Source organism: Dermacentor variabilis, chromosome 8, assembly GCF_050947875.1.
Source record: "Dermacentor variabilis isolate Ectoservices chromosome 8, ASM5094787v1, whole genome shotgun sequence".
Taxonomy (NCBI): Eukaryota; Metazoa; Arthropoda; class Arachnida; order Ixodida; family Ixodidae; genus Dermacentor; species Dermacentor variabilis.
Genome location: NC_134575.1, coordinates 128280468 through 128294720, shown reverse-complemented (window position 1 = coordinate 128294720; position 14253 = coordinate 128280468). Strand labels below are relative to the sequence as shown.

General features: G+C 43.6%; 1 protein-coding gene across 1 annotated transcript in view; it reads left to right on the top strand.

The window, feature by feature from the left end:
- The first annotated feature begins 971 nt into the window (after window positions 1-971).
- The window catches only part of LOC142591567 (uncharacterized), a 28200-nt gene continuing 14918 nt past the window's right edge, over window positions 972-14253 (top strand). Inside the window, exons 1-2 of the mRNA XM_075703879.1 lie at window positions 972-1023; window positions 2811-2897. Of these exons, the coding sequence (XP_075559994.1) occupies window positions 972-1023; window positions 2811-2897 (139 nt within the window). The remainder of the gene's footprint in view (window positions 1024-2810; window positions 2898-14253) is intronic.

Genomic DNA, 14253 nt, shown 5'->3' with positions numbered 1-14253 from the left:
AACGGGGCGCTGCGTTAACGACCGAACCAGGGAACATGAGAGAAATGTAGAGCAAGATAAAGAAGGGCCAAACATTCCCAAGCACATTAAGTCCTGCCCATCACGCTCTTGTGAGCCATGTTTTGCAGGGGCGCGAATTCTGGCAAAAATTAAAGATCAAGAAGCTCGGGAAGTGATTGAAACTTTCTTTATCGGAAAGAAAGGAAGCATGTGCGTCAGCGACCCGTCAATATCTTTATATATGGCTGAAAAGAAAGATTTAAACAGTGCGCTTCCATATCAATCTTGATGTGATTGTGTCCTTGCGTCTAAGACGGGTATATAAGTGTGTGGTGTGCCTCCGAATAAAAGCAGTTGTAAGTGGTGCTCTGTCCCGTCTCCTTCCTTGTGTCGTGTGTGTTTTCGCGCCTAGTAGCCAAGATGAATTATTACTTCTCATTGAACATTCGCCAGCACGCGAGCTACGTAGTGCTCGGACAGTACGTCGTTTTGTCTCAGTATTGACGTCCGAAGAACAGCAATTGAAATTATTCGCTGGCACATCTCTCTGGAGCAAAGTTACCGTGACATTCACGACATAAGTAGTGATTTCGTTTGGAAGTAACGGGGATTTTTTTTTCGCAGTGGCATATGATTGGTGCAGAATCTACAACGCGAGATAAACGTGCCGAACAACCCATCTTGTTTCGTCGTTCTGTCCAAGAGCGCCCGATTCTTGCTCGCAGTGTGCGGGCAGCGCGGGTTCATTGATCGACGAGACGGCCGGCAGCGCTTCGCAAGCCTGCGTGACGCGCGCCGCCCTGACTGATGGCGCAGGCGAGCGCAGCCACACGAGAAGCTTCGCCACATGTGGGCGCAGCTTGCGCAACCGCTGCCCGCTCCACGTGGGCTCGCAAGAATCGCGCGAGCGCGCGTACTTAAACGACGTCCACCAGCAGCCCGAACGTAGCTCGCAAACTTTTTCAGCTAAGATGACGTCGATGTGTCTTGTGGCAGTGGTCTTCTCCTTCTCGGCGCTTCACGGTAAGCACGTTTCTCCGGTGAACATCCAGCCTATCTCTTCATCACCACGGGGACATTTGAAAGCCTATTGCCATCTACCGTTTGTGTTTAGCGCTTTAGGATAAAGGAATATTAAGTACTAAGCCTATGTATGACCGAAGGACATGGGATGAATACGTCAGAGAAAGTAGGCGTTACAGATTGATGGTTTATATTAAAATTCAATCTAGAAAGACGCCATGCCACAGGCTTAAACAGGAGAGATAAATTTTTTTGCTGGAAATAATTTGAGAAATTTTTGCTGTCAAAATCTCGTAAGTTTTTCTTTCTCAAGCTACACTGCAGATAATTACTACAATTCGACCTTGCGCTACCAAAGTGCTTAATTATCGGAAGGAACTGACGGAATGTTGCAGCTCATATATATTTTGGGTCTATCGTGTTTCTTCATTCGTCCCTCAATATCTGTGGCTCAACTAGCCAAAGAACTAAAAGAACTCAAAGAACTCAAAGAACTAGCCCACACCACCTCTCAAAAATGGTTGCAGGAAACCATCGCATTTTCCTACGTGGTACCGCTATTCTTGTAGCCGTGCTGTCCCAAACATTTATCCTGCCGCATACGGAACATCACCAAAAATAATCTTTAGAAAAGCATAATCAATGCTAAGACAATGTTAGAAAACGATGACAAAGTATCCATTCTTTTGTTGCGCTTAGTGAATGTTTTTTTTTTGGAATTTCTTCATATAGCACTCCATAGGAGGACGTTGACATGTATATGGTTGTATGGCAGCTCAAGTATAGACCCCTGAAATCTTATCGTTCTCGGAAAAATCGTATGATGCTCTTGAGTGAACAAGGTTGTTATTTCGACATTGAGCCATGCAAGCTGCGGCACTACCTCACAGGTAGTAGCGATAAGCTTTGCCGCGTGCGGTTACTTAAGGAAAGAGTACAGGACATCGTCATGTAGGAATTGTATTAGGGGATTAGGCAACTTGCTATCTGTAGATCAAAATGTTTAACTCCTACATTTACCATCAGCAGGTCCGATAGCGTGTCCTCGAACAGAGTGCAGCAAAATTCTGAAAAAAAAAGACGGCAAATCACTTAGTGCACTCACTCGATCCATCCCTATTACTATTCGGTCAGTTTCGGAACACTAGTCAAGATAAGGCTATTCGTCAGTGAGCTAGCCCTCTGTACGACGTTAGTCCTCAACTTCGTGCGCGCACATTTAGGCTAGGCACAATCTGTATACGTCGGGACTAGATTCATTCCTCGACCGGCTTTCAGTTTCGCATTATTGCACCACTTTTCTCTGAACACGAAAGGTAAGAGGCATCGTTTTGTTAAAAGTGCACGAAAGCGTGCGCAAATCTTGATTTAATAAAGTATGCGAGCGAGAAAGAATTAGGCTTTCGAAGGGCTGGCTATTCGGCAAAGATAAAAGTGCGATATCCTGCAGGCAAGGCAGGAAAGAAGCGACAATATAGCAACATGTCTTCAAGAAGTTGAATACAAGTCCTGCATTACAGAAAAATAATAGTGAGCGCTCCAGGCATAGCGAGAACACACCACATACGTGGATGTCCAGTATGTTCAGCGTCCATTCCGAGAATACATTTACAATCAGTAGGTGGAAGGAAATGTCAATAGAAGCAAAAGGGAAAGAAAAAAGTACCTTTCAGGCAGTGAAGAGTAAAATCACATTACTGGTGTTACTGCAGGTAACATAACAAGTTCCCGCTTAAAAAAGAACTGGTTTAGCGCAATTGAAATGACTTCATTTTTCTTTGGCACAGCCGTCAGCTCATTGAGGATAGTGGGCCATGCAATCGGTGGATCCGAGATGCTCGAGCGGGAGAAATTTGATATCTCATCGAAAGCAGGTGAGTGGTTCACACGACACGTAGAAACAGCTTGTGAATGCAGGTCCACGATCTCATTTCAGGCAATCGCCTCTGTTTAAAATGTAGAGGGATATCCGCCCCTTTTGCTAAAACGGTTTCTGTCAGCCACTGATGCTGCCTATGAGACCACTGTTACGTACAATACAGCTACTAATGGATATTTCCACTATCCAGGCTGTCGATGGCGACGCTTTACATCCGGGACACGAATGGCGTCAAGCATGCGTGCCGCTGCGCCTGCTGGCTGCTCCATAGCCGCTGCAGGTTGCTCCCGCAGGGGAGCATTTTTACCGCAGTACACATTTTTCATCTTTCTCACGCATCTTGTACCCGAAGAAGGAGCGTTTCGCAGTCGTAGCCCTCCCTTGCATGTTCCTCGGTCAGGGGGCTTCCTCTGCTTCACTACGAATGCTGTCTTAATGTTTTAGCCAGTGTTCAGGAAAGGTGAGGTCAATGAATAGAACTGCAATCGTGAAATATCGCAGTCACATACAGAGGACAAAAAAATTACTGCTATAAATTTGATATCATCACAGGCAGCTACAACCTTGTCGCCTAGCACACAGCTGTCGTTGATACCACTCGCCTTGGTGACTCAGTGGCTGGGGCGTTGCGCGGTCAAACCCGAAGTCGCGGGAACGATGGCGGCCTCGGCAGCTGCATCGTGAAAGGGGGCCGATTACAAGAACGCTCGCCTTTCGTGCATTCGGCGCACGTTGAGGAACGCCATGTGGTCTGTGTCGAAGGAAGGAAAAAGTGGAGAAGGAAGGCAGGGAGGTTAACCAGATTAGCTTAACCGGTTTGCTACCCTACCCGTGGGAGCGGGATGGGGGGATGAAAGATGGGAAGAAGAGATAGAGAGCACATAACACGGCACACACATCGTTAGTTAGTCTGTCACTCTTGCGCGGTACGTGACATTACTGTCACAGCCGCTTGTCCAAGCCCGTCTCCTCCATAAACCGAAGTAGTTCTTTCGTCGCCTTCAGCTGCGATGTCTTCTGTCGGCGATATGTGAAAATAGTTGCAACTGACAATGGTCTGTTGTCAAGGTGCGCTAGAACGGATGCCATGGACTGTCTCTGAACATTATATTCAGGATGGTCGCACAGAATGTGTTCCAGCGTCTCCTCGCAAAGACAGGCATTGCAGAGAGCGTTGTCCGCGATTACAATGCGAAACGAGTAAGATTTCGTGAAGGCCACCCCTAGCCATAAGCGATAAAGCAGGGTGTCCTCACTTCGGCGGAGTCCAGTTGGCATACAGAGATTCCACAGTGCCCCGCTACTACCCGTCGCATAATCGCGTCGTTGGTTAGCACATAAAGTTAGTTTTATTTTTCCTTTAAACTAAGCATAAAAATTGTAATAGGAAGAGCGAGAGTGCATAAGCTGATATGCACTGCGAGCATTGCATTTTCTCCTATTGTAAAGGCTGATCGAAACCTCGGGAAATAATAATTATTCGGTCAACAACACCCCGCTGAATTTGAAACGATGACAAGCTTACACTATAAGAAAAAGACAAGGAAGATATAATGTTCTTCACTTGCGCGTTGTGTAAACGCTGTCAGAAAAGTATTGCCCATGACGAACGGAAAGTGCAGATGCGCTACCAAGTAGCGCTTACAGTTCGAGACGCCGCGATACCGTTTATAATTTCTTTTGTAATGATTTCTTGACCCAGGTGACTACGATGCTTTAGCTACGAGAGTATGTCAATTCTAAATATTTAAAAGAAAAAAAAAATTTTCGCGACGAGTTTTTGAAAGGGTTCGCGTAGTATTCACAGATTAGTTTAGAACTCCTGACTTGGCACTTTTAATGTGGCCTCTGGTGAATTATATTGTGTCAACTTGAACCGCTCCGGTATTTGCGGTTATTTGCGGTTAAAACGTACGTTATTATTCTAAGTATAGATGGTAAGTCAGCAGCCGTCGATAGTAAGGGTGGCCGAGCAGTTTCGATTGCCCGAAGTGTAGCCTTCAAGGAAGGCTTCTTCGTTTCCTTGTGACAGCAGTGTATTATTTCTTTTTCTGTGCCGCCGATGTAAATCATCAGAAGGTTTACCAGGATCACCTGTCTCACAGTTTTGTTGCACGATCTTTGGAATATTAATTGGTGATGATTACGACAAAACCACTTTTTGGCGCAGCAGATACACGCCGAAATGCTAATTTGTCATTGTGCTGTATATACGGAAATAATTGAACTCATCAGGTGTATTATATTTCTCTTAATTTAGTTTTATTCAGGTTTGGCTTTACGTTGCAGGAAATTGTAAGCTCATTGTACTTTTATTAGATGTTTTGTAGAAAGTGCAAGTGTCCCTATGAGTATTTTAAGAAATTCTTGACGGGATATTGTACATTGCTGCCGTGGAGATCGCCAACGTTGTACAGGACTATAGCTTCGAAAGTTACCAAAATTTGTCTTCATCCGGAAACAAATATTGATAAAGAAGCGTATAATTTTCGGAAGGCGGGCCTTGGTATGTTCAACTGCATTTCCTTTCTCTGAAATGGTCAATGTAATATTATACGATTTACACTATGCCTCATAGTGTAAATCGTATAATCAATGCCAGCGCAAGCAAGGCTCCGAGCTTCGGCACCGCGTTCGGGGCTGCGTCCTAAAGGCTGTTTCACATGCTGCGACTGCAACGACGAAAATCGGTGCTGTCGCACGCGTCGCAATGCGATTTTTAGAGGGCTCATTTCACATGATTGCGATTTCAACAATGCGACTGGTGCGACGTCCAGGGTTGCTTACTGCCAGGTTTCGTGGCACACGCTGCATAATTCTTTTATTGTAGTGAATAAAACGTTTACACTATAATATTATTGACTTCTCTTGATTAAAAGCAAATAACATGTACGTTTACTAATTTAAAAATGTTAGTTAAGATTTGTCTTGGGGTGCGCGACGGCGGTTTCTGTAGTTCAGTGCGACATCGCGCACGTAAACAGCTGTTCGCAGGTGGTTCAGTGCTGTGTGTTGTCTTATCGGTAACACTGAACTTAGTGTCACACATTACTTCCCCCCTTTTCTCCTTCTATGACCGTTTCGTTCTGCCTGCGCTACAACAATCTACAAGATGACCTATCGACAAGTTCATATAGCTGCCCTCACCGTATATGCAGTATTCGGAATTCGGCTGCCACGAAGTTGTCGTGTCAGCCCAACAAGATCCTCGCGCTACCCGTGCTCAGCGTCAGCTTCTGGAGAAATGATGCGTGTATATTGCCTGTCATTGCGCATATGTGGTGCCTGCTCCTACCCATATTCTTACGCCGAACGCAACAAGAAGCACCAACCCGAACGCCCGCGTGTGCCCCTGAACGAAGCCTCAAACGATCTGTGTGATTACGACGTGGAATGAAAATTGTGTCGTGAAATTCAACCTTAGCGCTAGCCTGGTTCGTCCATCGCCGTGCTTGCGCTGCGAATATATATATGGGAGCCCCCTCTAAATACTTCTAAAGGCGCAAAAGCCGACGCATCAAATGTTTCGAGCAGTTACCGTCACTTTTGTAGAAGCCTGTACGTTGTAACATAGCATTCTAAAAGACACGCTTCTCGTCCACTTTGTTGTCCCGTGTCTCGCGCTGGTAGTATACTCGGAACTTCTAACGAGAAGACCATATCAATACGCGCTGTTCATAATGCAGGATCGTAGGCCCACGGCAGGCGCACTTGCCGTAGAATTTTTCAGCTTTCTGCTCAGCCTCGCACGCCTCTCACGGTTAGCCTGTTTTGTGGAAATAAATATTATTATGATATTATTAATGTTATTAGATATTATAGTTTCTTCACTGTAATTTATAGCAATCCTCCAGATTTCTTAAGCTAGTCATGCATTTAACCTGTATTAGATCAACATTGTTACGACATACTTATGAGAGTCATTTCAAGCTAGATTGCTCAGCCAGAGAAAGTACAAATGCAAGCCTCAATGTTTATTCCAATTTGGTATTCCTAAACAGATTATATTGGCAGAAATTTATGCCTGCTTGCATTTCCTGCAATTCAATGTTCAGAGCTGGAAAAACTGATTCCTTTTCTTGCTGTAGAAAGGCTGCTTCAATGTCCATAGCAAGCTATAATTGTTTGTTTCGAAAGTGTTAAGCAATGACTATATGTCTAAGCTTATCAATGCGTTTTTGTTCCACGAACAAAATGAATGAATGACGTGCTTATGTACTAAATTTATATACCTCGCAGGTTACAAGGTTGGAGTATTATGCAAAGGGGAATAAAAAAGTTGTTACAAAAGGAAGAAGGGCACAACATTAAGAAAAAAACCAGCAAAAAAAGCAGTACCAATACATTGCATCAACTAGCCCGTGTTTTACTGGCACAACATTATACAATACTTAACAAACAATAACAGAAAAAGTTACTGTCCATGCACCCTGTACAGACGGTAAACCAGCGAAGCTGAAATGTACAGCCCCGGTGTTTATCACTGGGTTAATTCCAATGGTTTATTCAAGTCTTTCTATATTATTGGTTATGTCTGTGTTTCTTAATGAGGTTATGCACATGTTTGGCTTGGGTTTATCACATTGTTTATTTGGAATGCCACACATTGCACTTTGCAAGATCACCATCATGTAAAGTGAAATGAGTGGTTCATTGTGTTAATGCAGCAGGTCCATCAAAGTCTTTCTGAATTATGTTACACACTTGTATTTTGTAATGCGTTAATCATAATGTTTACGACTCAGTTATGCACTGTAGTTACGAAGTGACACACCGGGGCTGCACATTTCATTTAATTAAATACAGGGACACATTTTCAAACCTATTGGGAAGTCTGAGAGAGACTGCTGCGCGCGCGCACTGCTGCTAGAGAGAAACGACGTCACTATCGGTCTAGCCACTGGCCCACCACACCTTTGCTGTGAGATAATAATGACATCATGATCTTGTCTTAGCCGCATCCCCCTCTGTGTCCCTTCCCTGCAATAATACGCAGATAAATGTATGTTTGAAATGCATAAGCATTTCTATGTCTACCCAACAAGAAATGTCTCCGTCCATCATGCAAGACAAATGCAATGGCTCACACCCCCTTAAACAATGGCTCATACCCCTACACTAGGGTTTTTGGGATCGGACCATGAGTGTTTCGCCTAGGCATATACAGCTTCACTGTAAAAAGAATGAACACCTTTCTGCTGGAGACAAAGACAATCATGAGGTGTATTAACAAATGAAAGTTTATTGAACATGCCGAGTAAATGCTGTTCGACAAGCAATAAATCAAATTTACACAAAAAGCAGAAGCAAGATCTGATGTGTGTCCATACAGATCCCAACAGGAAACGCATGCATCTCTGAAAGTGTAACAGCGGCCATGCTGACACAAGATTCTCCCAGTGTATTTGCATCTACAGTATCCATAATTTCTCTAGGCAGCCGATCTCCACAGAGTGCTAGCTTCTTCCTCTACAATGCACTCCACATCTGAGCGTGCATTGTAGAGGAAGAAGCTAGCATTCTGTGCAGATCGGCTGCCTAGAGAAATTACGGAAGCTGTAGATCTAAAAATGCTGGGAGAATCTTGTCAGCACAGCCTCCGTTAGAAATGGATGCATTTCCTGTCAGGAAACGCACATGAATTTTTGCTTCTCCTTTTTGTGTATGTTCAGTTTATTGCTTGTCAGCGAGCATTTACTCAGTGTGTACATTAAACTTTTGATTGTTAGATCATCTCGGTTTTCTTGTTTGTCCTATGTGTTCTCTGGTGCCATTTGCAACCAGGCTATTCGTTTTTTTTTTAGACTGCAACAAGTCACTTTGATGGCCCTCATGATACCTTATAAAACCCTTTATTTGGCCAATGTAGCAAGAATGTATAGTGTGAAGCAGTAAGAACACGGTACGCTAACTCCTAGTTAAAAGGTTTATTGTGAAAATGCAGTGATCTATAAAGGTTACCAGAAAGTAGTACAGCAATAAAACCTGATAAAGACTAGTGGTTGATGAAACCAAACATAAAAGCGGGAAAGGCAGAAAATACATATAGATATACAAGTCCAGGGAAAAAAAAACATTGTGATCACCAAGTGTGCATGTGGCTGCATTCCAGGAAACTCATTTGTTTTCCAATGGCATGGAACTGGAAGAATGTGCTTGCATAAGCAAGCTGTCAGTCTGTCTACTGGAATAACAACAGTGTTTCTTGAAAGGTGCTGGCATGCAGGATTGGCAATTGTAATGCTTCTTTTCCTGCACTTGGAATTTTTCTGTATTTTCTTTCTGTAGCATTTTTATTTATGTTTGGCTGCATCAAGCACCAATTTTTATCTATCCTTCAAAGATGTCTTTCTTTTTCTGGGGAAAACACAGCGAAGGCGGAAGATGGAAATTCAAGACGATGAGCAACACAAGAACAAGGTGAAAGTAGGAGCCAACGTTTCCACACGTGGACCTTGAAGAAGACAAGTCCACTTGTCGAAACGTTGGCTCCTGCTTTCACCTTGTTCTCGTTTTGCTCATTGTCCTTTTTTTTCTGGTAATTTATATAACTCGCCACATTTTTACAAATGAACCTCAGTTGAAAGTTCGTCCTCATCCATATCTAGTGTCATCCTGTTGATACTGCTTCATGCTATGCACTCTTGCAACATGTGTGTGTGTGTGTGCGTGTGTGTGTGTGTGCGTGTGTGTGTGTGTGTGCACACGCGTGGATTTGGATGTGAGATTGGGCCCTTGGGCAGAGGTATCATTCTTCTCCTGTGCAGCCTTATGAATTCATTAACTATAGTGCAACAGAAATGCAATGGACAGGAACGAAGTGAACACACAGAGCGCTTCGTTCTTGTCTGTTGTGTATCTGTTGCACTTTAGTTAATAATGAATACACACAAACTCATCTAGTTTTCAGTTATTATGTCGGGCTTATAAGCCTGCTTGTGTCCTGAAATATCTGCATGGCTATGTATCCTGTAATTTAATTTCCGGCCATGTGCTTACAAGCCGCGTGTCAGTCTCCTGATTTTCCTGACAATCTTGTGTGATGTGCAGGCCCAGACAGTTTCTGGTGAATTCATGCAGGGTGTTGTGCAGGGTGTAATCTGCACTACAAGTGCTGCTTTGATTGCTTTCAGTTCACCTTTTCTAGGTGTAGGATGACCTGGAATGGTACTCACTTATATGGGGTTTAGTTTTATGTAGTGTCATACTACTGTTACACTGCTATTGCCAGATCAGTGTACTACATGTGCCTTATGTTTGCTTGCATCTTCATGATTAGCAACCTCCTCTGTGTGTTTGGCAGTTGCATATAGTCTCCTGGCCTAATTGTTTGCCCCAATATTCCACGGTATGGGCCTGTTGTGTTTCAAGTTCAGGTACTCCCGAGGTTGTGTTTCTGAAGGGAGGGATAGTAGTCTTTGCATCTCATATGCTAGCTGGCATAGTATCTTGGGACGAGGTTCTGAGCTCATGAGACAAAGAATTTGTGCTGCAGGCTGCAACTCTACTCTGTCTAGGTACTTGTTCGTTAGCTCTTTCTCATAGAGGTCTTCAAGCATGGTACAGTTGGAAAGACCTGTTATTACTACCCGATGCCTGTATTCGATGAGTTGTCTTTTTTGTGTGCTGCTGGTAATTCACACCGTACCATACGTTGGACACAAGCACAGCATCTGCGATTTTCTATAGTATCCACTCGTCCACCCCCATTATTTCGAGATTATTCTTTTCACCAGGTGTGGAAGTTGCGTCCAGGCATTGCATAATTGTTTCACCCACGTGCTAGCTCTGCCGTCATGGGCTTACACTAGCTGAGGATTTGTGGATGTTGACTTGCGGGCATATTTGTCCAGCTATGTGGATCACAATGTGCAATCTGGGGTAGTTCTTGATTCTAGTCTTTATTTTTTTTCCGACATAGATATGAGCTGACTTATCAGAAAGCGAGAGGCCAGGCTGGCCAAGAAAGTCTGCAGTGTTGTCGAGGGCTTGTTGCATCATTCTTGATTTCTGTATAACATAGCTTTCCCATAGACTGTAATACACCATAGGCTGTAGTGTTTCTTGTAGTATGCCCGTGTTGTTGGTGTGTGTGGGCCAAATGTACCTCCAACTCTCACCTGGAATTTTCTGTCTTTCAGAAAGTTACTGTTTAAGTGCTCTACCAGAAATGTTTTTGCTCATCGTTCCTCTTATTAGAGCAGCATGAGGTACTGCTGTTAAAAGTCTCTTCACTCTCTTCATTCTTTCATAAGCAGTATTACACAATGTGCTGCAATAAAGTTTCTGCTGCTTATGGCCCACTCATATCTGCCAGAAGGGACAACTCTTGAAAAAGGTTTTCTTTGTGCTATGTGTGCGACATAGTATGAGCATTCATGCCTTTTATACATCTGTAGAACCAGCTTCCTGACAGAGTACTTGTTATACCTGATCATGCTTATTTGTGCAGTGCTGTTGAACAATACATATTGATGCAATGAATATTTACACACTCGAATTATCACGAAAGATGGTTGTTTTACAATTCTGCCCTTTGCCTTCTATTGGTGTTAGATTTTGCATAAGCATGCCCCCCTATGCAATAGTATTTTGAAGTGTAAGAGTTCAATAAAAGGTGATGGACTAAATCTAAGTGCAAGAGCTTTTTTTCTCACCTATGACTCCCATCGAAATGCGACTTCCATGGCTGGCAAACCAACCCCTCGCCTTGTGTTAGCAGCAGAATGCTATAGCCACAGTGGCAGGTGAACAAATTGAAGAATATTTCTGTCTATATTTTTTTTTCTTGCCTGTATGTAAGTAAAGTTTGGAATAAGTTTGTCATTGCAAAAAAGCCCAGTTTGTGGTCTTTTATTGAATAAACCACATATTGTGTATAGTTGAAATGCAGAAATTTGTTCTAAAATCCTCGGGCGATATATGTTCTTGCAAGTAGCATGGTATTTCATTACTTGTAAAGATAATAATCGCAGCGGATATCGTTATATGGATTTACACACTAATATATGTGATCACAAACTTATTAGAAACTTACTAGAAACATGTAAGGCATGAATGTTTCTGCACACTTGATCCGCTGTGAACGTGCAAGAACTGCTTGCACTGGCTGACTTCACTGCACAGTTTTGATTTACTTTTCTTCAGTGTGTCGTTTTACACTGTTTTATCCCCACAAGAACAGGCCGTTTGCCTGCTTTTCGCATTGTTGCACGAGTTCTACATAATTGTGCAGGAGGGTACGTTGTCACTTTGCCACTATAGCAAGCAATTTACTTAATCTACTAGCTCTTGAGTTAATTACCTTTCAAAGCAAGTGTTAATACAGATGCAGTAAGGATACAAAGTCCGCAACATAGCCAATGTTTATTGGTTTCTGTGCAAGAAAAAAAAATTCTCCAGAGAAGAGGTGCAACTTAACGTGCATGTAATATTTTATTCAAGCCACGGATTTAATGCTATCGTAGCAAATTCATTACGATAGCCTACACTTTTGCTCTGTCAAATTTAATAAGAGGCAAGATAAGCTTTCAAGATGCATATGGAAATTCATGCTTGAAAACCGACAAGAAAATGCAACTGAACGGTACCGCGTTCAGCGCAACGTTGAAACTTCGGGTACTTTGCTGTCTTGTCATTTGCCCTTGCCGAGGTTGAAATAATTCAAGCTGCTCCGTAAGCGCGATTTTTGCATGCTACTCAACAAAAGAAAATTGTGACGACCTCGTCGTCTGCTGGGGATCGAACACCTCCTAGCACTGACAACTCGCAAAGGCGCACGAAGCAAACGTGAAAATGCACTTCATTTGCTGTGTAGCGTGTCAACAAACGCATAGTAATCGGAGAATGCAATCTGTACAAGTTTCTTATTCTCCCTTCGCGTACGTACCGAATTCGACGATCCACGTCTCCGCGATTGCACTTTTCGTGCGAGACGCCATTTTCCAAAACAAACCGGCGAAATAGCTCCGTTGACAGCTCTCCGCGCAATTTCGACGGAAAATCGCAGCGATCGGTGCGACGGTGCGACTGTGCGACCAACCGGTTGGTCGCAGCCGAAAATCGGGGGGACGGCACTGCGACTGCGATTTTCATCGCAAACGACGGAAATCGCACTTCCGGTGCGACGGAAATCGCATCATGTGAAACAGGCTTAAAGCGTAGTGGCGGTTCCGTCGCGGTGCAGCCCTTGGTCCATTGGTTCAAATAGATGCTTGTATTTTCGTTAGATTTGTGTCATGTTTCTTCGACAACAATGTGTTCCTTAACAATTGGCGCTGTTTTCGAGATGTGTACCCTGATTTATCGGTGCTTAGGCTTAACGGAAGAGGCTGCACTTACTGCACCCAACTTCCAAGATTTGGTGGCGCGCGCAGTGGTCTTCGGGCGCTGTTAGATTTGAGAAGTCATAAATTACGATGAATAGTTTGTAATCTTTTTTTTGTCTATAGATGGCGCAAATAAGGTAATTTGCCATAATTATTTTGGATACTAGGCAAGGTGAAGTTATATAGCCGACGAAGTGAGTAGATAACCCAGCTCTTTTGGCGATGATCGGGTTTTAATAAAATAGCGACCGCGGAACAAAAAAGGAAATCCTTTAGTATGTGAGACTCACTCGAACCGAGTGGAAAGGGTCTTAGATAAGAGCAGTGACCTTGCCGATATCCTAGTCTAGCACACTCAGGACGGCACATGCTCCAAAATGTGAGCTACTTTTAATAAATCGGTCATCTCACTACAGGAGTCCTCATGCAAGAGGTTAAACAATAGGATGCCAAGACAGAAAAAAAAATCGTGAAAATGTAAAAAGCATGTGTGCTGTCATTCTTGACATGTGCACCTATCCCAATGACTGCAAATAAATGGACAAAAAGTTGAATCTGAGGTGATGCTTTTAGCACCTGGAAAGCTCGCCCCAGTGCGCTGAAGAGTTGACCGCCGCAACAGCCACAAACCTGTGCAAGGAGACGATGCAAGGAGTTTGTACAATGCACAACAGGCGCTGTACGGCCACTTCCACTGACCTGTGGCATGATCGATGTTGGGCAATCTTGGCGATGGCTGAGCAATTGGCGCTACTGTGAAAACAAAATGAAAAGCGAAGGGGGTCCCTCTTGACGGATCTGCTGGAGACGCGGGTAGGCGCCGAAATGCGCCGTTGTACAAGTTCCCCAGAGCTTAACAAAATGGAGATTTTGAAGGCACAAAGTATGCTTATGGTACGTTACAACTGCAATAGCTCCCTGTTCATTCCCCTACCTTAAAAGTCAACACATAAATATTTACACCCCATCTATGTAGGGAAGCCTAGATTACGCGATTCTTATTGAACCCGAAGAAAGATATTT